General features: G+C 42.3%; 1 protein-coding gene and 1 long non-coding RNA gene across 10 annotated transcripts in view; both read left to right on the plus strand.

Annotated features, from left to right (window-relative positions):
- RUNX1T1 (RUNX1 partner transcriptional co-repressor 1) overlaps positions 1 to 15530 on the plus strand; it is a 137856-nt gene extending 122326 nt beyond the window's left edge. For all 9 annotated transcript variants that reach the window (XM_084864721.1, XM_084864727.1, XM_084864719.1 and 6 more), the window contains exons 10-11: positions 2846 to 3036; positions 11203 to 15530. In XM_084864721.1, the coding sequence (XP_084720847.1) occupies positions 2846 to 3036; positions 11203 to 11478 (467 nt within the window). In that variant the 3' untranslated portion in view covers positions 11479 to 15530. The remainder of the gene's footprint in view (positions 1 to 2845; positions 3037 to 11202) is intronic.
- A 2886-nt stretch (positions 15531 to 18416) lies between these two features.
- Positions 18417 to 26779, plus strand: part of LOC311612058 — a 61840-nt gene continuing 53477 nt past the window's right edge. The window contains exons 1-2 of the long non-coding RNA XR_014793215.1: positions 18417 to 18486; positions 20205 to 20312. This is a non-coding gene — a long non-coding RNA (uncharacterized lncRNA). The remainder of the gene's footprint in view (positions 18487 to 20204; positions 20313 to 26779) is intronic.

Consider the following 26779-nt stretch of genomic DNA (forward strand, 5'->3'; position numbering starts at 1 on the left):
AAGTTCTAGGAATTATTATTAAAAAGTTCTCTTAAATCTTTCACCCAGCTTTCCCTATTTTACTGTATTTGCTTTACTATTTTTTCTCTCTTTTCCTCTTTCCTCCCTTCCTTTTTCTGTTCATCATATTATTCCCCCCCAAAACACACACTCACACACACACACACACACACACACACAACACAAAAACACACACAAAAAAAACACACCATTTACTCCCAGTATATTAGCATGTATTTCCTAACAGGACATTCTCTTCTATAACCACAACACAGTTACCAAAATGAGGACAGGGACATTGGTACATCACTATTATTTAATCTACAGACTTCATTTAAAATTTTTATGTTGCTCAATAATACTGCACAACATATAACAGTATACATTTTAAAGTATTGGAATCTTAACAAAAGCTGAAGGTCCCATCCATTTCCCCCCCCAAGTAGTATTTTTTAAAAGCAAAGGAAACCAAACATACTCTAGCATTACAAAAGCTCTTTATAAAATTGGAACAAATCTAACATAAAGATGGCTCTTAAATTGCAACAGAATGTTTTCTTCAGTATATATATATATATATATATGTATATGTATCTTTTCAGCTGATCAGTGAATGTTTGCCATTGGTAATAAATATTCAAGCACCTTGAAAATGTCCTACCAATTCTCTTTGCTGATCTGTAGATGCCTGTGGGATTAGAATAGGAATGCATAATTTAAATACAAATTGCCTGATTTGCATATACAATTAGTCAAGCTACCGCTTTGATGGTAAGCAAAAATTATTGTCCTGTATTGCCGCTCAGATAGAATTTTAATTCGCTTTGAATATTCAAGCTCCAGGAGACCCTGGCTGCATGGTTAGGAGGGCAGCTCTTCCCTGGCGCCCCACGGCATTTCTGATAGAGTAATGAAGGCATTTTTTTTCCTGCCTGTTCCTGAAGATGGAGCAGCAAGCTCTGCAGTGCTGTTTCCATTCAGGGTTTCACCGCCTATCTTCAAGCAGCCAATAAAAGCTTAAGGCATTTTATTGTACTTCATATTTACAGTCTGGCTCTCGCCCCTTATATGTTAGTTTATAAAACCCATCAGCCACTAATCGCCAATGAGTGAACTTCAGGAATAACGGTGCTCACACGAGGAAGGCGGCAGAAGTCATGACAGTTAATTACCAGTGGAGGGCTCTTGACGATGCCCGAGTCACGGGCTGTAGATGTGTGAAATAAACCATACACATTGCAGGAACCGGAGGAGTATTTGCACCGCTTACGTTTTTAATCTACAGTAAAACATTTTTATTAGGAATCTATGTTTTTAATTAAACAGAACATTTAATTAAGGTGCTTTTTAAGTGGGTGAGACAATTAAGTGCGAGCACTTGAAACATGTCATAATTAGTTTTAATAGAGTGTTAATTGGTACTAGGTTTGCCAAGTTAATAATGACTCCTTATTAAATTTTCAATTAATCATTGTCATTTTGCTTTGAATGGAGATGAAAATTAGATAAACTAATTCAGGGGGAGGGTGTTTTCCCCTGTTAATTAGAACAGTTAATTTTTTTTAAATGGAAATGACTTGTTTGAAGTTGTCAATCTCGTGTCGTACATTAGCCAAATCTTTGCACACTTTCCACAGCTAAATAAGAAGGCGAACTGGACACCTCGCAGGTTAGTGGTCAGGCCTGCGATGCGATGTGATTCAGTTCTGATTGTCCAGTGCAACAGTTGGTTATGTGAAACTGGGCACTCATTTGATTAACTGGATAGACAACAGCTAAAATTTGTGATAAAACGACTTTTAAAAATCTCTGTCAGTTAGTCTATAAAGGTACACATCCCTATTACTCAGGAAATGATTAAAGAAGAAGAAAAGCTGAATCATCTGTCTGTTTTATCATCGATCTTCTTTAAAAGGTCTGCACTAACTTAATTGCTGTACAAAGAACCTTTTTACTATTGTGCTTTATTTTTTACCACCAAAACAGTCGTTTGCCCTTAAATACCTGTCTGTGTAAAATGCATTTCCTTTATTTTTTCTGAAAACTTCACTCATGTACTTTTCAATGTTTGTATTGACCGATAGCAATGATCTTCAACCTTTTTCATATCGTGGCACACATAAACTAATGACCAAATTCTGGAAAAAAAAAATAATTAGGCATAAGGCATGATGTTGATTCGTTCACACCAATGACTATTGTGTTAGCTGTTGTCATGTGAAAAAATGTTATTTGGCAATCTAATGGAAAAGAGGCCAGTACCCCTGACTCAATAGTCAGGTATTACACGTTTTAACGATCCTTAGGGGACTCCGATAGCCTGTAGCCTGGTGGCAGGCCGCCTTCTTCATGTGTGTGAATTATCTGGACAGTTTCCTCATGGTTCTGTCCTTTAAATGCTTAGCCTGGTCTCACAACCCTCTCTGGAGGTACTAGTGATGGTAGGAAAGTTTGTAGTAATGATAGAAGTAGTTTACAAAATAGTCCCGAGTTCGTTTCTGATCAAGGGCATGTGCCCAGGTTGTGGGCTCGATCCCCAGTAAGGAGCATGCAGGAGGCAGTCGATCCACGATTCTCTCTCATCGTTGATATTTCTCTCTCCTCTCCCTTCCTCCCTGAAATCAATAAATATATATTTTAAAAAAAAATATCCCTAGAAATGCAAGTCCAAGTCCCATCCGTGGCTTTCCTAAGGAGTTTCAGGCACCTGCTGTGTGGGCAGGTGGCCAGAAGCGCTGCCCCATATGTGGGGAGTGACACCCCCGCCTGCCCTATGGGATCCCCATTGAGCCCTGAGCTAACGGAGAATTATTTGTTCTCTTGTCCCCGGGGTCCGGGCCTGCAGAGGAGGCGGTGAACGAGGTGAAGCGCCAGGCCATGACGGAGCTGCAGAAGGCCGTGTCCGAGGCCGAGCGGAAAGCCCACGACATGATCACCAGCGAGCGGGCCAAGATGGAGCGCACAGTGGCCGAGGCCAAGCGGCAGGCGGCGGAGGACGCGCTGGCCGTCATCAACCAGCAGGAGGACTCCAGCGAGGTGAGCGGGAGCACCGACGGCGACAGGGGCTCCGCCAATGAGAGCGCCCAGTCTCATTTATTTAAATTCTTTATTGGTGGGAGTATTGCATCTGTCTCCTTTTTCCCCCCCTGGACCTCTCCCCGTCCCCCAGCCCATGCCCTGACCTCCTACTGTTGTGTCCATGGGCCATGCTTCTATGCACAGAGGATACAAGTTCTTTGGTTGATTTCTTACTCCCACCCCCTCTCCTCTGCCTTCCCCGTGAGGTTTGACTGTCTGTCCCGTGCTTTTATATCTCTGGATCTCTTTTGGATCACCGGTTTATGTTGTTCGTTATATTCCACGGATGAGTGAGCTCATGTGGTGTTTCTCTCTCTCCAACTGGCTTATTTCGCTTAGCGCGATGCTCTCCATGTCCACTCATGCTGGTGCAAATGGTCAGACTTCTTTCTGGAGTGCTCAGTTGTGATCCAGGAGGTCGCAAGTCAAAGCAGCTCCTGGGCTGAGACCCACAAATCTTTGGGGTGAAACTTAGGATAGTCAGGGGCGTCCTGGCACTTGTGGAATTGGTTGAAAGCTGATCAAATTTTGCCTTTAGTAGAGACCTAAAAGAACAACTCTGCCAAAGGAAATGTTTAATGTATTAGCGAGGTACAGATTGAAGTGAAATTCTTATGACTCCCCAGCCCCAATTGGAGACTCAGCACTCAGCTGTGTGGGACAGCATGTGCACAAGGCTTCCATCCAAAGGCAGGGCTTTCACAGCCATACCCTTTGTCTGCTGCTCTCCAAACACATGCGACATGCCCAGGATCAAAGTCATGTCCTTAACTACTGGTCCTCAATCCAATGCTAAACCCATGTTTGCCTCAATTAAACATCTCTAAGACATTTTCTGCTTCTCTGTTTTTCCACATTGTTTCTAATAACTATTAAGATCATTTTATTAGGTGACATCACCGAAAGGGGCAATGTGATTTTGTATTGTTGCAGGACAGTGGTCGGCAAGTTGCAGCTCCCAAGCCCCGGTTTGCCGCTCTGCTGACTAATGAGTTTGCCGACCACTGTTCCAGGATATTAACACACACACACACACACACACACACACACACAGCCTAAATGGCTCAAGGATCTGGGAAGTACACAGTCTCTAACAGATTGCTTTCTAAAATGGTCTGTAAGTCAGAGCATGTGGCATTACTCCGCATTGATACAGCACCACCATGCCCAACCCCAAAGTAAGTGTGCAGAAAGGACAGTGAACTGAATTCGCACAACCGTGAGCTGATAAAACGATGGTCTACCAGGATACATATCTGTAATTTGGGAGGGAGAGTAAGAAGTTAATTTGTACCAGGCCTCTCTGTAGATGAAAGACACTGTGGGAATCCCTCGGTGCCCAGAATTTGTATTTAATGTGTAGCAGATGAATATTAAGAGGACAAAAGGAATTGATTTCCAGCATTCGAAAGTTTCTCGGGAAAAGAGGGACAAAGGGAAGTTTATCTACCCTTCAATGGCAGACTTTTTCGTTATTAAGTTAACCTGGACGTAAATTCAGTGTTACTGGCATCTGTGGCCAATATTTAAGGACCTTGTTTTGCGCTTTAAAAAAGAAAATCATTCGCATCTTTTGGAGAGAATTTGTCTCGCTCTGTTCAAGTCACTAATGCTGGGAGGCACAGTTGTTGGCATTATTAAAACATGGTCACTTTCACAGGAGTGTTTCAGGTCTGTTGTTTAGGTTGAGAATTTTGTAGGTCACTAAATCCTGAAATGAAAATATGGGGAAAGAAATTGAGAACTAGGTCTTTGTATTCATCCTATAACATGCTCTAATGCCTTCAGTCTCTATAAGCTTTCTATCTTTATTCATAAAACCTGTATAGAAAATGTATGATCTTGACCCTAGTACTCAGCATTATAAAAATACTAGAGGCCTGATGCACAAATTCGTGGAACCCCCTGTGGGGTTCCTCGGCCTGGCCCACAATCGGGGCGATCTTGCACCATCTGAGGAAGGAACCCCAGGAGTTTGGCTAGCCTTGGGAGCTTGGCTGTGGGAGTGCACTGACCACCAGGGGGCAGCTACTGCGTTGACCGTCTGCCCTCTGGTGGTCAGCGTGTCGTCTTAGTGATCTGTCAACCAGTCATAACCATCGCTTAGACTTTTATATATATATACAATAGATAGTATATCAAATATATAATTTTTTTATATATAAAATTTTTATATATAAATAGATGGTAGTAACTATGATAATAGTAGATAGGATGGAAAAAACCCAGGTATGAGTGATTTTCAGCAGTTGTTGTTTTTCTTTTGGGGGTCTCTTGGGAAACTGATCTTTAATATGGCGCTATCCTTATCTTCGGTGACACTTTCCAAGGATTTTAAAGCACAGTATGCTGGAAGGAAGAGTGTGAAACTCAGAAGGTCAAATTTAATTCCTGGTTCCATCTCCCACAATTCTGTGGCTTTGAGAAAGCCACCAAAGCTCTACAAGCTTTGGTCTTGCCCATGATGAGAAGAGGCATGAAACTGTCTTATCCAGTGGCTAGAATGTGGAGACGTGACAGTTTTAGCCATGAGGGGAACTCACCTGGCCAGCGTCATAGCTGGGAGTCGGCAGGATCTACCCAGGAGCTCAGAGTGTGTGGTCAGTCCATACATGTCCACAACAGCGGAAGAACGGTCTTTTCATGAGGATCACGGCCGTGATTTGGGGGTGCAGATACAGAAACGCAGCGCGGGCCCTGTTTCCTACTTTCCTTCTCTTCGAACTGCAGGGCCACTTGTCAAGATTGAGCAGGATGGAGCCACCTCTCCAATGATTAAGCCTCTTTTCTGCAAAAGTAATGTGGACGTTTTCCTGAGAGAGGAACTCTAACCCTGGCTGTCCCAGCACATGGGGACCCTGCTCAGCATAGTTCCTGGGGGGGTGACGTGAAGTTTGTTTTGCCTGGGGTAAAATGAGAAGACCTACAGTGAATATTTAACTCTGCGCCAGATGTGGTAGAAAGTGCTTTCTATCCTTGTGCTCATTTGCTGTATGACCTGGTGTCCATGGTGCTGTTTTCATTTTGCATTTGAGGGAGGTCCAGAAACCTCACCGCAGTGAGGCAGACTGGGCCTCAGACTGGCTGCCGCCCCTCAGCCCACCTCCTTTTGGCCCCGCGGCAGGAGCGGGGTTCTCTCTGTCCTGACTGTGGGGTGGTGTCTCTCTTCCCTCACTGGACTTCCTTCCGCCGATTCCCACCTCGTTCTCTCTAACTTGGCTTGGGTTCATCATCTGTCATTATTATAGCAGAATGACGCTGGACCTCAGACATATCTAAGCAGCGGGATAATTCTGTAGTTTCTCTTTTGACAGTGTTTACATATCTCACCAAGAATGTACTGCCAACATTAGCATATATCAAAAGAAAGGACATTTGCTGAATCTGGCCAACTGAAACTTTCTATTTTCCATATTTATTTCCTCTGTTTATACCTATATAGTCCCTCCTCTCGCCTCCCACCCCCAAGTAAGAGAGGGCGATGGACTCTCATAACTGTGTGACTTTACAGAAGTCATTTCCTCTAGAGTTGCTTATTCTGGGAGCCTCAGTTTGCTTTAAGTCTCAGTTTCCTGCCTGCAGCGTGTATTTTAAAGTGGTTTTCAACCGTTGAGCGCAACGTAAGATGGGGTCTTTAGTGTGAATGTAGGTTGTGCTACCTTCTGTAGAGTTCTTTTAATTTGGGGAATTTTAATTGTAAACACTCTACTAAATTCATTGAGCATTCTTTGCCTGGGAGAGGTTTTCTTTTCTGGAGAATTACAGGTATGTAAGAACTGGAGGAACTCAGAGTAATTCAGGAGAAAGTGTTTTGTTGCTTGGAAAAGGAATTTTCAACAATAGGAACCAGAAAAGGTATTGTTCTGCCAGGAGGGCAGAATGTCCGTTCTCTGACTAAAATAACAAGATGATAGAAGTCATTTTGTTCTTAGGAATGAAGAGGAATACTGATAGGAAACTGAGTTCGTAGTCTTTGACATATAGCTTGGGCATTTGAAAGCTTCCCTCCATCACTCCCATTTTCTCTGTGGCATTAGTACACTTAGCAAAGGGGAGCATGGGGGTCAGCCCCACGTTCTTCGTCTGACTAATTCCCACTTTTCAAATAGGGACGATGTGGTCACCAACAAGGGAAGACTAGAAAGTGCCATTGGATTCGGGAATGAAGTTTGCTATGAAATGCTATTCTCAGACCTTCTACACTCTTGTGGTAATTGAGACACCAGCATCATTCCTTCAGGGACTGAAAGGAAGCTCAGTTATTTAAAAAATAATAAAATAGGTAACCAACAAATAAATAGAGCAAGTATTGGAAAGTACTAGCCTGAATATAACAAGCACAAATTGAAAAAAAAATGTAAAATTGGATTAAATCATTGACCGCTGTATCCCTGCCCTTTATGGCTGTATACAATTTATGGGGATGATACACAATTTTTACTTGCCACCTTTGTGGACAGCAGAAAGCTTAGAAACATCAGATTATCCAGGTGACAGTCCTCACAGGATTCTGTCCGTTTCCCTGATCCCAGAAGCCGAGTGCCGGAGGGGCCGAGTGCCACTGGACACGCATCAGTCTTGCAGGTCTAGTGGTCGGCAAACCGTGGCTCTCGAGCCACAGGCGGCTCTTTAGCCCCTTGAGTGTGGCTCTTCCACAAAATACCACGGCCTGAGCGAGTCTATTTTGAAGAAGTGGCGTTAGAAGAAGTTTTTAAAAAATGTGGCTCTCCAAAGACATTTCAATAGTTGTCCTGTTGATATTTGGTTCTGTGGACTAATGAGTTTGCCGACCACTGGGCTAGTCAACAGGAAATTCAGAAGAACCACCCAAGAGAAATATATTCAGAGGAATTGCTTTGTCTATTTTCTAATGAGCTTTTCAAAGGGATTGTGCAATTTGGACTTTGTTTTGTTAGTTGGACACTTAGGCTAACGCTCCCTACACAGCCATCACAGGGCGATGTCAAGAGGAATAAAATACGTCGTTTGCTTGTGTTTTCTCCCCGCCCGGCCATTGGAATTGCTCTTTGTTGTACCTTCTGACCGCGGACGGTTGTTTCTTCCCATCGGTGGGTGGTAAATGAATTTGATCCAACAACTTGGGAATGGGGATGGGGGTAAAATTAGCAAGAGCCCTTGAGTCCTGGGTCAGAATCCGGCCATACAGAGACACAGGCTCAATTCCCAGCAGCTTCCTGATCCAAAACATCTGTTTCTATATTTGGCATAATTCCATTTTTTTTTTTTCATTTGTGAAATTGTTCCCATCTTTGAAAACACTTTAAAAATAAAAGAAGTCCCCATCCTGTCTCCTCTACCCAACCCCCCAACACATGCATCTGTAATGACCTGGTGTCGTCTGTGTGTTTAATCAGCTTCAATGGAGAAGGTTGCCCCACATCTGATTTCAATCTGACGGCTGCCTTGAGTCCTGGGCAGTTACCACCGTTGTGTCTGCCAAAATGTGCCTCTGCCAGCAAAGAATACCCTACCCTCAACCAGGGTATATTTTGAAGAAGCCACTTGACTTAGATAGATATTTAATTTCCTTAAAAGGTTGTTTTGGATCTGAGTCTCTGTTCTCTAATTGGAATTTTCTGCTGTCATTTAGTAATTTCTAGAATTTGCTGCGTTTATTCCAGGATCCACCTGGCATTCTTCTGAAAGTGACTAGACTTCAAGGAAGGAAACTTCACTCCGAGTGCCATGTCAGACCTCACGGCTCCTAAGGGCCAAGCCCACGTTTTTGTATGACTTTACAGGGTCATTTGTACATGCAAATGTGACGGAATTAATTTTGAGGAAGGGGGTCTTCAATTCTTGCAATGAAACCTCGGATCGGAAGTACACATCTTCTGAGTTTCCTGGTTCAATTAAAGTAGAAAAAAAAATGTGCTAGTACTGATTGTTCATTGTGATTTTATTTTTTATTCATGATGTGAACATGTATGTCCTCAGGTATGTTCATTTAAAACACCCCAAATGGACCAGCGTTTGAGATCTTGAGGTTTTTCTGGATTTTATTTTCCCCCTTCATGGGGCCATCATTTCTGAAGAGTAAAAAAAAAAAATAAGGATGTAGAGCTGAGCTCTTTCTAGAAGTTTTAAAGTCAAGTCCTTGAGTTCGTAGGCTGTAAGCTCGTGAAACTCCAGAAGGCCCTTGATTTCCTAGCAAAGTTAGGGCGACTGCTGACCATTTCTCCGCATGTGTTGGTGGTAAAGCCACACACATTAGGGTGAATGGCTGACCTTCCACGGGGATATTCAGAGTAGGCTCCTGAGCCCGCCTGAAGCCACACAGCCAGCGTGCTTAACGCAAAACAAATGCAGTAGAGGTTTTTAATACCCATGTATATTAGGACTTTAAAAATGCATTTTAATTGTGACACAGCCATTCCCAAAAGTAAAACAACTCTGCAGAAGGTCACACAACTTAAATTCACACTAAAGATCATTACATTGCGCTCAACAGAAGTTTGCTTTGCAAGAAAATAACCAAAACCAAGGAAGATGAGACAAAAGATGCATGCACACGGCTGAGATCCCTTTATAGAGCATTCGCAGTGGGGTCGGTCTTGCCAAAGGAACTGTGGTAGGAAAATTTAAAGTTGGCTTTCTGAGGTTCCGCCTCCTCCTAGGGTATCTGAGGGACTTTACCTTTTATCTCCTCCCTGGATCTCTCTTTCATCTCTGATACGCTGTGCTCTGATTCATGATGTGTCTACTTCGAAGTTTGAATCTCAGAGGCAACCTCATTTGAGCTTATTTCACTTCTTGAAAGCACTGACTATGAGCATTGGGCTTGCCAAGGCCTAGGTTTTTCATTTCCTCCACTTTTCTGACTGCACAGAGTTGCTAAGCGAGAAGGATCTCCATCAACTGGAATGCATGGTGTGTGAATCAAATGCCTTATTATTTATGCAGTTTGAGTATCTCTAGTTTCTCAAAGTCAACTTAAGTATACTCAGATTCATTCAAGTATTTATTGAGCACCTGCTATATATATCAGGCACTGTTCTGGGTGCTTAGAGAATAGCAGAGAACCAGCAAGCCAGGGATCCTGCCTTGCGGGGAGCTGTAGTCCAGGGGACTGTGTGAGTTTGCTTATCAGGTACACCGACCGAGTGCGGTGGGAACAACTAGCAGCACGGAGAGGTTAGAGCACATGTGTCAAACACAAGGCCCGCGGGCCAAATCCAGCCCGCCAGGCCTTGCAATGTGGCCCGCACCGCGCTGTCATCACTGCACTCCCCTATCAGTTTATGACATTGTCAGTTTATGACTGTTCAGTAAACCATTTGGCCCGCGATTTAGGCTGGATTTTAGATTTTGGCCCCTTCTCTGATTGAGTTCGACACCCCTAGGTTAGAGGGTCTCACCTCAATCCCTAGTCTGATAGAGCAGCGAATAGACTGCTCTACCTTCATTACATCTCTTTGAGTCTAATATAGGGTTCTTGTAGGCCCTTTGTAATTTCTCTTCTCTCTGGAAGGAAGATGCTTCTGCCAAGAGTGACATGTTTGTGTGCGGCCATGGCGGTACTGGTATTAGACAGGAAAATGGAGTAGACACAGCAAACCTAAAAGGGAGGGATCTGACAGGTAAAGCAGAAAGCAGCCCCAGCCAGGGTGTTAGATGTCCTAAGAGTTGTTGGCAGAAACGTTTGGGCAGCCATCATACCAAAACCTGCATCTCTGTGTGTTTAGTGTACACACACACATGCACCTGGAGTTTCCATTCTTACCACAGAGTTCTCGAAAGTAAGGTGGCAGGCCCTAGCTGGTTTGTCTCAGTGGATGAAGTGTTGGCTCGGTTTGATTCTGGTCAAAGGCGCATGCCGGGATTTCAGGCTCGATTGCCAGTAGGAGGCATGCAGGAGGCAGCTGGTCAGTGATTCTCTCTCCTCATTGATGTTACTCACTCTCTCTCTCTCTCCCCCCCTCTCCCTCCCTCTCTCCCTCTCTCCCTCCCTCCCTCTCTCCCTCTCTCCCTCTCCCTTCCTCTCTGAAATCAATAAACATATATTTAAAAAAAAAAAAAAGAAAAAGAAAAGGGGGCAGTGCTGCCTTTCGTTTGGACAGTGGACTCACTTGGGATTTTGCTTTGTTCTGCCTTCTCCCTTAGAGTTGCTGGAACTGTGGCCGTAAAGCCAGCGAAACCTGCAGCGGCTGCAACACGGCGCGGTACTGCGGCTCGTTTTGCCAGCACAAGGACTGGGAAAAGCACCACCACATCTGTGGACAGACCCTACAGGCCCAGCCGCAGGGGGACACGCCCGCGGTCAGCTCCTCGGTCACGCCCAGCAGCGGGGCCGGGAGTCCGATGGACACGCCACCAGCAGCCACCCCGAGGTCCACCACCCCGGGGACCCCCTCCACCATAGAGACCACCCCTCGCTAGATGTGAACTCCGAACTGTCCAAGGAAACACGACACAACCACCAACCCGAGAAACCAATCCTCCTCCATCCTCAGATGCTCGAAGTTCTTTTTGTCTGTCTGTCTGTGTGTAGATGAACTCTTCCTATCGCAGTCCTTGAGCAAGAGAGAACCTAACGGATAGTCAAAACAGAGGGCCAGTCACGGGTCATAAGGACTTAACTGTGGATCACAAAGATAATCTCCTCTTTAGAGAACTGAAAAGAGCAGAGAAATATAACACGAAGCGATAGATTTGACCTCCTCCCCGGTATTTGCCAGTAGCTGGGATTTTAAACTAGATGACCTCATTAACCGATGCTTTACCAAACAGCAAACCAAGAGATGGCTCATTGCTGTTGAAAGCAAAAAAAAAAAAAAAAAAAAAAAAAAAAATGCTAAGATTAAGACACAGTGTTCCTGATATTCAGTAATGGGGGGTGGGGGGTGGGGAGGTGGGAAAGAGGCAAACCCTCCAGGGCATGAGCGTTGGCTACAGTGGTAGACGTTTTAACAAGAAGATGAATGGCATCCATGGGTTGCTAACTGAACTCTGAAGACCCGCTACAAAACACACATATGTGCAGCATATTGGAAGGAGAAACAGATGTTCATTCCCCGCCCCCATCCCCCACCCCCCAAGTTTCTGAAAAGAAATAATATCCAGGTCAACAGAATGAAAAATGAAAAGATGATTTACAGTGGGATGTATGGATACAGCAGCAAGAAGAAAAAATATGCCCCAATACAAAAGGCTCCTTTACACACACACACACACACACACACACACACACACACGTTAAGAGACTCAGCCTGCAGTTAATTAGCATTCTGGCAGCTCTGACATCAGCCGGCTGCCCTAACTAACCCCTTCGACGTTTGTTCACTTTTGCGAGAGATTCCACAGAGTTAAGACATTGGGTCTGTTTCCAGCTCATTCATTTTTTTATATTGAAAAATACTTTTTTAAAGAAAAAAATAAATAAATAAATGGTGGCTCCAGCTCCAGCCCCTTTCCAAATTTTCCAGCCCTGCCCTGTTTAGATTTTTTAATTCAAAGCGAGTAGTTCTCTGCGTGTGAAGACACTTCTGTCCTGTGAGGTTTCCGATGGTGTATTTTCTTGTAAATGTGTTGGACTAATGTGAAGATGCATCGTAGTTGAACCATAACGCCCACATTTAGTCTCTTTCTTCCTAGTTGGTGAGAAACCTGTATCTTTCTATGCTGCTTTTATATCTATATGTATTAGTGATATTTCTCTAGTAGTTCGGGGTGGGGGGAAATAAATTTTTTTTTTTTGGTTGTCCTCAAGAAGACAGAAAAGAAAAAAAAATCTCTCGGAGCTGCTATTTCACTCTCTTCTAGGATTTTTTTTTCCTGAAAACCAGCATGTTCATGGAATGCTAGCCTCGGTGTTTTTGTAAGAGGGGATGTACATAAATGTATTTTGCACTGTCACAATGACCCCCTAGGCATGCTTTATTTTTTTTTAAGCCAACTTTTGGAATATGCTAGAGCCATGTCACCCAGTTTAGCTGTAGCATAGAGTAGGAGTGGATTTTTTCCTCTTTTTTTTTCTTCTTCTTTTTTTGAAAAATCATTATTGGGACTTTTTTTTTTTTTTTTTAAATAAGATATTCTACTTAAAAAAAAAAAAAGACAGTGCATGCATATTGCTATAAGGTTGTTTAAGTATTTCTAATTTTACAAAAAATAAAATAAAACGTTAAATCATGAGAGCTCCAAATGCTGAGGTGTAGACTGACAGCTTTAAGCGCTGAATGCCAGGTTACACAGAATTCTTACAAAAGGGAAGTCCGCCAAAGACTGATCTGATGGACCAAAAGCCGAATCTTGAGAAGCACCAGTACTCCTTTCCCGATGGTCAGCAGGTGAGCTGTGTTCAGCCAGGTCTCGTGCGAATCCATGAACCCTTCTTTGTCCAGGGTCCAGACCAGAACCGCTTGTTCGTTTTGAAACCAGTAGCCCAGGATGTGGTTGTGTGCTTCCGGGGAAGCCAGGCTGCAGGCTGTGTAGACAACCAAAGTTCTCGAGGCTGGGAAGACCCTTCTCCACGCACATACACTCACCAGGCATTTACCTAAAAATCTAAAACGATCCATTAGTTTTTTTTGTGCATGCGAGTGTGTGTGTGTGTGTGTGTGTGTGTGTGTGTGTGTGTGTTGTTTTTAATGTAGCCCTTGGGTACCATTTTAAACAGCTTTTCAGTATCTGCATAGAGGCAATCCTAAATCTGTTTGCTTTATGACTCCTAAACTAAGGTGACCAGACGTCCCGCTTTTGGCGGGACAGTCCCGATTTTTATCAATTTGTCCCGCGTCCCGGGATTTCGTTAAAAATCGGGACTGTCCCGCCAAAAGCGGGACGTCTGGTCACCTTACCTAAGCCCAAACTTTTATTATTATTATTATTTTTTTTTAGTATTCCCCCACCTTAGGTATTTTCCTATTCACATTAGCTTTTGTTTCGGTGCCGTTATGTTGTTGTTGTTGTTTTTTTAAATGGCTTTTTAGCGTAGGAAGTTCTGATGAGCAACTATTATATTCATCGATCTGCATGTCGGAAGTCCATCGGCCAGCACACCTGCTTGAAAGGAAGCGAAAGCACATAACCAGGCTCTGAATGGGTGATCTTTTTCATCATGGTGCTCCCAGAATCCTTTGACCTCACTCTGCTTTCTAGTCTGCTTGTGACACTGGACAGTCCTTTCTTACAGAGCTATTACATGTTATAGGCTACGAAGGGTTAAATAATCCCTCCCCCCCAAAAAATAATAATAATAATAATAATGAGGTATGTCATACCCACAGGTCGTTATCTCTAGAAGCTGTGATGTATGTGAAACAGCACTGTTATTTTTACACTAGTGTGTAAAATAAGGATTAGTAACAGTACGTCTCATCCCTTTTTAATTCAGGGCACCCTGAGTGAAAACAAAAAAGAAAGAAAAAAAAAAAATCCCTAACTCTGAGCTCTATCTCTGACTCCTCTTCCTTCTCTCCCTCTTCCTCCTCCTCCTCCTCCTCTTCCTCCTCTTCCTCTTCCTGTTTTGCTACATTCTCCTCAGTGGCAAAAAGTTTCACTCTACCTCTTGACAGCATGTATATTGCACCAGTAGCTAACACAAAAACTGGTCTAGTCAAACCAAATGGGCACAAAAGAACCAGGATACCAAAAGTTAAGCTCATACAGCTGCAAACCATATCACTCCTTGGTAACAATGCAGACCTCATAAACCTAAAGAAGAGAAAGAAAAGAAAACACTTTTGTTAACTTTCCTTTTCTGCTTGTCACGTATGTACAGGCCATGTGAGAGTATCATTTGTAGGTATAACGCATTTTTAAGAAGTGAACCTTCCTTGGGTAGAATTGGATGGCGGTCGCAGATAGAAATAGGGCCTTTCCCTATCTCTTATTTCTGTCTCTGACTCTCTTCTCCTCTGTCATGAGACTGTGTGTGATAGGGCTACCTGTCTTTAAATTTTTTTTTTTCCTAACTTTTTTTTTTTAAAAAAATTTTTATGTGTAGGTGCATGTCTTGGGGATTTAAAAATTTCAAGGCTGGTTTACTTATGCAAAGCATGCCTATGTCTGGAATAACTTAGGGAAAGAAAGTGACTCCGTGTTGTCCGAATTCCTCAAGGGACAGAAAAAAGAAAAAAAAATTGGAGACTGTTGAAATGCAGATTTGAAGTAACTTTTTTTTTTTTAAAACGTTCTTTTGGGTTCTGCGACATTTCTTGTGAAAAAATTAAAGTTGTTGTGCAATACTTAATTCAGACATGTACCACAAGTTAACGGTAGACTAACACTGGGGGGTGGGTCTAGGCATCATGCTTTTGTCAGCATACTCTTGAGCTTTTAAGTCTACTATGTCTGAACTGTGGTTTCTTGTTTATCCTTTTCTCCTTAGTTGGACTGTAATGTATGGTCTGTCAACCTGTGAATCTTTAAAGTATGATTCAGGTATTGTATTCTTTACTGTGTAATAAAGTTTTAAAAAAAAATCTGTATTCTCTGCCTCCCTTTGACCTTGTGTGTGCCTTTGGCTGTCCAGCCAGTGGCCCTGGCCCGGGGTGTCCAGCCTCGGGGGTGCTGACGCACATGTGTGGAGCATGCCTCTGTCCCAGGACGTGGCTCCTCCGTGATTGGTGGGTAGAGGATGATGTCGGGTGATGTCAGGATGATGTCAGGTGATGCAAACGTCAGGTTAGTTCAGGGGCGTGCTACTCAGGCAAGAGGAGCTGGGAGAGTGTGAGGAGAATGGGTCGTCAGAGGGAAGGAGAGCTTGGTTCACTTAGTCCCGTGGTCGGCAAACTGCGGCTCTCAAGCCACATATGGCTCTTCCACAAAATACCACAGCTTAGGCGAGTCTATTTCGAAGAAGCGGTGTTAGAAGAAGTTTAAAAAATGTGGCTCTCAAAAGAAATTTCAATCATTGTCCTGTTGGTACCTGGCTTTGTTGACTAGTGAGTTTGCTGACCACTGGGGGTCTAACTGTAAATTAGAAATGAGTGCCCACCCCTTTCCAGAGAGGGTCATGCTAACCTCACAGACTCTGGCTGTCGGGTTGCTCCGTTCCCCAGACCCTCCTGCCTGCAGGCGCCCTGGAGCAGAGCTGGCTTCCATCTGCCTTGTCCACCATGCTTCTCCAGTTAAATTAACCAGCATTTTCACTCTTCTTTTTTATTTTAATATATTTTAATTGATTTCAAAGGAGGGGAGGGAGAGAGAGAGAGAGAGAGAAACATCAATGATGAGAGAGAACCAGTGATTCGCTGCCTCCTGCACGCCCCTGACTGGAGATCAAGCCCACAACCTGGGCATGCGCCCTGACAAGGTCGAACCCATGCCCTGGTTTGTAAGTCAATGCTCAACCCCGGAGCCATGCCGGCCGGGCTGCACTCTTGTGTTTGTACATTGTTAAACACCCACATATCTTTTTCACACTCTAGTTATAGAATTGGCTGGAGTTTGAAGCCCCAACCTCTCTGCTCCTGTTAATTTTTATGCGTAACTTTCCTGACCCAAGATTCTGCTTTATGGTTTTGTTTCTCCTGGTGCTATCTTTTTCTTCCTTCCTTCCTTCCTTCCTTCCTTCCTTCCTTCCTTCCTTCCTTCTTTTCTTTTCTTTTCTTTTCTTTTCTTTTCTTTTCTTTTCTTTTCTTTTCTTTTCTTTTTTCTTTTCTTTTTTTCCCCTAAGTAATGTATGTATTGTATTGTAGCGAAATACCTCTTCCTCCCGAATGTTCTCAACTTTATGGACCAAAAAGGTTGCCAAGAAGGAGAGGACAAAACCCGGGCACACACCTGTGCGTAGAGAAGGCACAGAGGTGGATGTGGGTTACGTGGGAGGCTGGCCCGAGACCATCAATTCAGCTTCTTCAGCAAGGTGCCGGGCCCAAGGCCTGCTCCCTAACTGGTCTTCCCGGGAAATTCGACTTTTCTCACATTTCTTAATCCAGGGATTTGGCCGTAGACACGAGGAAAAAATACACAAAACTAAATTTTAAATTAATAATGGACATCCTATCCCTGCCTCCCTACCCCATTGTGATAGTTCATATTGGATACTTAATGCAGTAGTTGGTGATTTATTTCCCCTCAACAAGCCAGCCTGACCTAAGTGGCTTATCCTTTCATGTGGAAATATGTCTTTTTTTCTCTTCAGAACAAAACAGGCCAGAAACTAGCAGATCAGAAAGAAATGAGACCCATTGAAACAGTTCCCTTCTAATAGCTCCTGAACGCATCCCCTCTGGGATGTTTTCATGCAGGTGGATATGTTGGACAAAGAGGAAATGCTTTGTAGTTTACGTGAAAAATAGGAGCAAAATCCAAATGGTAGTGGACACCGTTTTGTAGATGTGGATGATGTTGGATCACCATGAAAAAGCTTAGAGCTATTTTTCTGAAGTGGATGGGAAGGGAATGAACAAAGGGGTACTTTCTGTATTGGTGGGTGTTGATACCTGTACTCCAAGGCGATTAAATAAAGTTGTATTGGCTCAAACCTGTCCCTGTGCAGTCTATTCTCAGTCACACTGGGGAAACTGAGTCAGACAAATACAGAAAATGTTTTCTTTCCCAGGCCACTTCTCCATAGAAGCAGGGCTGTAGGGCCAACGTAATTTGAGAACTTGCTTCTGGAATGTTCAGCATCATAGAACATTTGTTGAAAACACTTCAAGATTATATACAGGAAGCCTGTGAGAACTCCTTAAGATGAAGATAATATCATTGTCGATTTTATTCTGGTAAAAATTATTTGGGCCCTACCCAGTTTGGCTCAGTGGGTAGAGCGTTGGCCTGGGACTGAAGGGTACCAGGCTCGATTCCGACCAAGGGCACATACCTGGGCCGCAGACCCTGGTCGGGGCAAGTGCAGGAGGCAACCAACTGATGCGTTTCTCTCACATCAATATTTCTCTCTGTCTTGCCCTCTTCTATTCTCCCTAAAAAATCAACAGAAAAATATCCTAGGGTGAGGATTACAAAAAAAAAAAAAAAAAAAAAAATATTTGGAGAGAAAACTCCTGATGGGTAAGAGAATGAATATCTGCTTTTAATTCTTCATGCTATATTCTTGTGTTGGGGTTCTGTTTTCCACTGTCAAGAAAGAGATCAATTCACCGTGAGAATCTGAGATGGGGAGAACCTGGCCGCCTGGATGCCATGGCTGCACCTACATCCATCAGTGGCAGTGAGACCCTTTCCTGGCCTAAGGCGGGGTCGAGCACCCAGCTAGCCCTTGGTAAATATTTACTGTAAATACAGCCTCCAGTCTGCTGCTAGAGGAATGTGGTGCCAGCTTTTCCAGAAAGGAACCAATTGGCCAGGGGTACAGGAAGCCAGGGGAATGATTTAACCTGTGGGAACTGTGTCTTGAAGATGGAAGACTAAATCCTATGCAGCTGGATCAGAGGGTGGTGCAGAAGCAGCGTGGCCACTGTTTGCAGACATCAGAGGGTAGGAATCCCGAAGGGGTGAGGGAACTGTTCAGTTCACTGTTTGGTGGGTTTGCTGTGGTTATTGGCGACAAAGACAGTTCATGATTACAGTTCTCTGTTGGTCTATTCACACAGTCGCCACTAGCAGGGCGTAGAGAACCCTTTGGGGTTTCAGACATCTAAGGACCTACTAGTACAGGGACAACAGGGATCATCAGGATCTCCTGGTCTCACGGACGAGTATGTAGGGCTGTTCTAGGTTCTGGATTCCCATCTCTGCTCCCTTTTCTGGCTGCTTAGCTCACCGTGAGTTTTTGCTCTCTTTAGCGCTCCCATTTCCTCCCACATCTTTAGATACAATAGACCTCTTTGTATTTAGAACTATTACCCTTCTTTATAAAAAAAAAAAATACTTTTATTAATTTTAGAGAGGGAGAGAGAGGAAGAGAGTGAGAGAGGGACATCAATGATGTGAGTGAATCATTGATGGGCTGCCTCCTGCACGCCGCACACCTGGGGATCGAGCCCGCAACCGGGCATGTGCCCTGGTTGGAATCAAACCATAACCTCCTGGTTCATAGGTGAATGTTCAACCACTGAGCCACACAGGCCAGGCTGTCCCTTCTTTGATATTAGTATTTTATGAAATCACACCTGCCTCCTTCCTGAAATCCCATGAAGGCCCTTCTGTGAAGCTTATCCTTAGCCCGAGAGCAGGGAATCTGCTCACCCTAGGCAGCACATCCCCTCGGTGAGTCTGCCAGCATTTTGCTGCCCCCAAGTTGCTCCGACAGAGGTAACTCAGATCCAGGAGCTAGAGCAGTGTTTCCCAAACTTCTCTCATGATGAGAATCACCTGGTGGAGTTGTTAAAACACAGATTCCTGAATCCCAACTAAGAAGTGCTAAACTAGAATTTTTGGGAACATATAGGTAAAATTGTATACTTAACTAGTGCTCTAAGACAGATGTTATATACAGAGCACTAAGTTAGGTATGCAATTTCACCTATATGTTCCCAAAAATTCTAGTTTAGCACTTCTTAGTTGGGATTCAGGAATCTGTGTTTTAACAACTCCACCAGGTGATTCTCATCATGAGAGAAGTTTGGGAAACACTGACTAGAGTCTCAGTCCGGAGCTAGTTCTTTTCCAGAAAAAAGCGAACATAAGCAGTTGATGTGATTGAAAATCCCATTCCACTTCCCTCAAGCATGTCAGCGTAACCCACCAAGCCACGTGAGAGGGTTGGGTGATAATAACATAGACGCTGGGGGTAGGAAAATAGTTGGGAATGTTTCACCTAAATACTATGTGACAGGAGCTGAAAATGAGCAAAAAAGATAAGCATGACCATGCTTCATAAACTGGGGTCCACCAATTAGCAGCATATACTTTCTTCAGCATCGAGTCATTTCTCAATTATCTGGAGATTAGCCCATCTCTCCAGGGGGTTTTCCCTTCCTATTTCCCTTTGCAGTTACCATTGTCGCTATTTAAATGAGTCCTGGCAGGTCACCACTGAGACACTGAGTCATAGGTTTTGTGGTCTCAGAAAGGGGGGACATTTTTCTTTTCTTAAAAACCAGCAAAACAAATGGGACCACAACCACCACAAAGTAAACCTCCATTAGCAACCACCAAGTTCGAATTAGGGAAAATTGGGTGTCAATTGGTGCCTCCCAAGTACTGCTCTACTCAGTTGTATTGACATAACCTGGGCTGCCAATCAGCCCTAGGTCTCTGGGACCCACTGCTGGCCTGCGGAACCAACATCTCCAGGGAGACATTTGGGAGGGAAAGAAACCTCTGTTCCTCTGAAGCTGACATTCCAGTGGAAGAGAAAGGTAGGTCATTAGATGAATATGGAGTTACGGATAAGTGCTAGGGGGAAAAACCCACCATAAAGCAGGATAGGGGAAGAGCAGTGATGGGCTGGAGGAGGGAACTGTATTAATTTCGATGGCGTAGGAAGGTCACTCTAAGGAAGTTGTATTTAAGAAGAATCCTGGTTATGGAGTGAGCCACATGAGCATTTGGGGGCAGAGCATGCCAGTTTGAGGGACTAGACACTGGGTTTGAATCCCTAGGAATTCATTGAAAAGGATAGCAGCTGTATTTTGTAAAATGCAGTCTAATTTGCATTTTATGGGCTTTCCAATTCCTCACACCCATCTTTTTGCTTAGAAAGTGTCTACTTCTGTGCACATTGGTAGATCTGGTTTTTATCAGGGATGTTAATAATAATGCTTTTTTGTTGTTCTTAATAATCATTTAAATCTGGGGTCAACAAAAGCTGAACTATTGTGGGCTGAATTTTCATCGAATGGCCCTGCTCTTATGAATACTTCAGTAGAAATAAGCTGGTAAAAGTGAACCAGATTATTCTGTCTGCATATTTATATTAAACCACTACCAGTCTGGAGCAATTCTGTATTTTGGTGTGTTTTTTTGTTGTTGATTTTTTTGTAGAGATCAATTATTTTTTTTCTTATCACACATTCTCAATGGGGCTTTAAAAATTATTTTTGAGGATTTTTCATTTAATTACTAAAGATGATAAAAGGTTATGGAGAGCTTTTTGATTTACTTTCTGTTAACATGCTATGCTTATGGGATTGAAATGCACAGAATATTAAAAGAATAAAGAACATGCATTGAGCAGGAATTTAACCTTCACAACAAACCTATGAGGAAGGCTTTGTTACAGTTATATTTTATCATTTTTATTTATTTTTAATACATCTTAGCCTGTTTTATGGTTTATTTTTATAACTGTTATTAAATTATCACTGCACCGAAGGGCATGTTGAGTTGCAGGAGGTTTGGTAAATCGCCTAAGGTAACGCAGCCAGTCCATTTGAAGCCAGGTCATCTGACTCCAAGGCTCGTGCTTGTCGCTGCTTTTTCTGTATTGTCAACGCTAAGGGTTATTCTAGCTCTGAAATAAGATTCTGTGCCACTAACTCATTTACATGCTATTCTTTATTTGTGTTTTAAAATGTTGAGTGAAAAAAAAAAAATATGAGAACAGCTGTAGACTCTATTTCTCTTTCGTAGCCTGGATAACAGAGCGCTCTTTTTATGTAAAATCATGCTCTTTCTTCTTCCAGTGGAAGAACTGAGTGAGTGGCTCTTTGCAAAGCAACAAAGTAAGGAATGCATTATTCCCGCAATTGGGTGAAAGGCGCATATGCCATCAGAAGGAATTAGACCTGCAATCTAGCTCATTCTTCCTCCAGGATAAAACGTTCTCGGGCTCTAATTAGGGAAGAGAGAACAGGAGCGTTCGATAAGAGTCAAAATCCTATTGTGAGGAGGCCTAATGATTTTCACACCCGATATTCATCTGCAGAGGTAATCGATAAGAATGGAAGAGGCCTGAAAAGAGAGCTTCGTATGGAGTTCAAGGAAGCAACTATTCTAGTTAGAGCTGGGGTTTACAAGAGGAAATCAATAGCGTTTCATCATTGCTACCGAGAGTATGAGTCAGTATGATCAATATGAGTACTTAAGAAACGATGTTTAGACACAAACGTTGGAAAGGGAGAGGGTAGTGAATATTCTATGAGATGTTAACTGGCTTTTGGACTTAGAAGAAGCCAATGTCACAGCCAATGTGATTTACAGCCACCGTAATCATGGTATGGTGTTTTGAAGCCACTGTAATGCATGTGTGGCAATTTAAAAAAAAATTTATACACAATTAATTTTCTAAAGCAACCCTTCTAGAAATGATACATTCCAGCATGGATTGTTGGGAACTCACATTGTCAGTGCATTTTTCTCCCTAATTGCCAAGTTGTCCCTTGTATAGTCTATTTAATCTAAAGGAGTGAAATCAGTCATATTTTGCTACTACTAATGGAAAGAATGTGTTCAGCATTAATTGCTAAGTTCTGTGTCAAGGCAGGGGCTATCGCTGATACACATGTAAGTGACTCATCATTTCATGACATTAGATCATGGGGAGGCGATAAGGCAGTCGGTGAAGCCAGGATTCAAACCAAGTGTGTGGGCTGTCAAAGCTCAGTCCTGTTAAACACCATCCAAGAGCACTTCCTAAATCCATTAGAACATAATCACCCCTCTGTTCTCTGAGAGGCTGGCTGTGAGATTTATTTATCTCTGTCCGCATTTTGAAGGAGTTCACTGTCGGGCATGCCTTTACAAACTCGCTGTTTAAGTGCTCCAGGGACCTATGTCTGCTGAACACACATGGAATCAGCTTGAGCAAGGACAGCCTGGCTTCCCCCTCCCTTACAGGCTCTGTCTCTGCTGGGACTGCTTTTGTCTGGACCTCTGCTCTGTCAAGTTTCCTCTCCAAGGATCGTAGTTTCTGCGTCTCTGTAACCTTGGCTTCCACGTGACTTGGAGTTGCCATCTGGTGGCAGGTCACATGTGTGGTCACTGAACAGCTTTTACACAGACTTTTTTATGTTTGGGAAACGTCCCACACAAGGAGGCCTACCTGCTCATTGTGGAAAACAATGACTTCCTAGCCTCTGGCTGGCGAGTGGGCTTTGCCAGTCACAACAAAAGCAAAATATCATCAAGAAATATAATTAAATGATTTTAATTCAGGAGGGATCTTCCTGAAGAACCAAGTGTATTATAGTTGCTACATGGACAGCATTATGGTGATTGTGTGTGTGTGTGTGTGTGTGTGTGTGTGTGGCGGGGTGAGACAGAGAACATGGAAGGGAGAGAAGGTACTGGGAAAAATTCTTTTAAATAATAAATAAAATGTACAAAAAAAGGGTAGGATTTAGAGATAAAAGACACTAAAAACTAAACAAATAAATAAATTCAGTTTTATCAAGACTATTTGGTAAATAAGAGTACGAGTAGAGAGCCACCATATCTTTATATTCCCGTGGATGCTAATGAATTATAATTAATTCTTTGTTTTGCTTCCCCCCCAAAACCTTGTTATGACCAGTATTTATTTTGTTTCTCATCACTGTACATTTTGTACAGTAATATATTAAATTTAATCTGAGTAGATTATGCTACCTGTGTGGACTGTAAGTGTTTGTAAGACAGGGATGTGTGACAGCATTTTTATCACATCTGCTACATTGAAATCCTCTTTTCCTTTGGTGGTACCCAACCATGCCTAAACTGGTTTGGAAAATCCACTGGCCAACTAGAGTACTAGTGTTCCTGAAACTCTTGATAACAAAACCACCTTAGGCAACATGTTTGATGTGTTGTAGTCCTTGTGGTGATGGTTCCTAGATATATCTATGACTCAACCAGCAGATTTAATGATTAATTAAATGGGTTCCATGAGGCACCATGTTGTTTTAGTAATTTTTCTCTACAACAGGGGTGGGGAACCTTTTTTTCTGCCAAGGGCCATTTGGATATTTATGACATCGTTTGGGTGCCATACAAAATTATCAGCTTAAAAATTAGCCTGCTGTATTTGGTCACACATTTAATTAACTCACCCCTAATGCCTTGGCAGGGCCAGACCAAATGATTTTGCGGGCCTTATGGGCCCAGTGGCTACCCTGCTCTACAGGGTAATGGGGAAAAATTATATATTTCCCTCTCTGGCTTTTTATTGATTTAACAAGCCTGTTTCTTGATATTTTGCTTTTGTTTTGTGTCTTTTATCCTTCATTGTGTGTGTGTGTGTGTGTGTGTGTGTGTATGCACGCATCTTATTGACTGGTTATTTTTGGCTAAGTGATCATTTTTCTAGGTAGAATGATGTTCAGTTGAATGTAATTTAGAGCACAAAGCCAATGAAAGAATGAAGATTCTACTTTGAATTTATCCATACGATTATCTGCTAGAAAGAATATCCCATTTAATTCTAATAAGAATCAAGGAAGGAGAAGGTGTTCTTTTTGTTTTGTTTTGTTTTTGTGTGTGTGTTTTTTTGTTTTTTTGTTTTTTTTTTTTTTTTTGCAGAAATCATATGCTTAAATCTGAAGAAGTTATACTCTTTCACACTTATAATAAAAGGGTTAAGAAGAGGCAGTTAGTGAAAGATACAGATATTAGAAACACTGCAGAATCAAAGTTGTTCCAAGCATACGGCATTGAATATATTATTTGCAAAAAATAAAGATAAAAAAGGTACTGATCACATCTTTCTCATATAAAATAAGTCAATGGAAAAATATGACTCAGTTGGCAGTTACATTTTCAGTAACACAATTATTCCATGAAACAACTTGTAGTGAATTTCTACTTTCCCCATTTTTTATTGTGGGCAAATTATGTTTCCCTTTTACATTAAAAATATCCTGAAAGAAACCATTTTACAAGGGAAATGACTAAAATAATTCACCTTCTAAAAATGGTCTTATCTTATACCACATTGTGCGGTCAGCAAACACATATGGCTTAGCCTGCTTTAAGACATCACGTGGGACAGAAGGCAAAATTAGTGTCTGAGGATTGGAAATGAATGTTCTCCTCGTCTTTTCCAGGGCAGATTTGAAGTAGTGTTCATAAAGCGAGTCAAACTTCGGCTTAATGATTTCAAAAGGTATTTTTTTTTTCTTACATCTATGCTACATTTAAGAAAAAGACAGCACCCTTGATGCGGATCACGACAGACAGTTACATCTGAGATGCAAGAAAAATGCTGGCATTATTGAGGGTGTCAGCATAATCAGTAAAAAATTATTTTTGATGACTTGAAGGAAGAAGGTGTTAAGCAGAATGAGGAGGATTTTTGAACAGCAGATCCATGGCAGAGTCCTTTCCCCTTGCCTGCCAAAGGCGCCCACACTTGTCATCAGTGAATGCAATTAATTTTTTTCTTTTTTTTTCTTTTTACAATACAGAAGAGACTTTTGGCAGCCAACGTGGGCTATTTTTTTTTTTTTCTTCACTTGCACACCCCTTTTCACCACTGTGAAGATGTAGCTGAAAGATATTCATAGAGTTGATTTTGTCCCTCAACTATGCGTTTCGTGAAAAAATGAGACAGAACTTGGGAGGACAAAACAGATACTACACTCCGCTTTGCATGCCAACAGAGCCTCAACCAAAAGGTCACACCGCTTCAGGGTAAGATGGTCCCTCGTGGGATTCTCAAGTGAATTTTTAAATGAATGGAGTTTTAAGTTTTAGACAAAGAAAAATGCCAACATATCAAAAATCTCTTGGTGACCTCCTTAGGCAGCATGCAGCACAAAAACTCAATAGCTCTCCTCTAATTAAGCATAATGGGAAAGAATGGCATAGCAAGAATTTATAGCACTTCAATACATATTCACACCTGTTGTCTCCCAATATCAAATAAACAAGGCATGTACATATTTTAGTTTTGTAAATGTCAAATATATCATGGTCTTTGGAATCTATACTGTTGTCTTTGTCCATGAGTCATTCTTTATTTTATTTGTTTAATGCTTTCAGCCTTATCAATGGCACTACTCTTTGCACTCGCTCTTTTTCCATTTTCTTACATTTCCTGTTAATTTGTAATTTATTATTATTTTTAATGCGTACATTTTTTTTTATTGATTTCAGAGAGGAAGGGAGAGGTAGGGAGAGAGATAGAACATCAATGATGAGAGAGAATAATTGATCGGCTGCCTCCTGCATGCCCCCAATTGGGGATCGAGCCCACAACCCAGGCATGTGCCCTTGACCGGAATCAAACCCAGGACCCTTCAGTCTGCAGGCTGATGCTCTGTCCAAATTAGTGTGAATTAGAAGTAGGAGTAGATGGTTTTAAAATGTTACGTTAAAAAAAACACCCATAAAACAGCAAGTTAAAGGGATGTAAAAAAAATTAAAATAGTACTGTAATTTTACTGCTGGTGAAATAAAATGTGGGGAGATGTAGATTTCTTCACATGTACACAAATGTCCCAGTGATTAATTTCTCATGAAAGAACCTCAGGTATACTAACCACCTGAGTAAGTATTATTTCACATTTCAGCAAAAAAAATTAAACGCATGGTAAAAGAGATGTTCTAATATGCCATTTGGCCCCTTTTCTCTTTATATATTTTTATATTTAAATATTAGTGTTAGTGCTTTCTTGGTGAGCCTACATTTTACTCTGTGGAATATTTAGATAGATACAATAAGTCTGAACAAGTCATTGTAACTAGCTAATTACATTTGGGTTCCTGACTAATCAGCTTTCAGGGTATTAAAAGGAGGCAAATTGAATTGCACAGTGACGCCAATCAGAGTGAATGTAGCCATAGTGAAAGGAACAATTCCATGTGCATATCACTCATATCGCAGGATATTAAAATATTCCCAAACCAGCTCTTTCCACAGTGCTGCTCACTAGACATTATTATAGAAAGGCCTCGGGGTGCTTGGCAA

The sequence above is a fragment of the Pipistrellus hanaki genome, assembly GCF_964339955.1.
Source record: "Pipistrellus hanaki genome assembly, chromosome: 17".
In the NCBI taxonomy this organism is placed as follows: domain Eukaryota; kingdom Metazoa; phylum Chordata; class Mammalia; order Chiroptera; family Vespertilionidae; genus Pipistrellus; species Pipistrellus hanaki.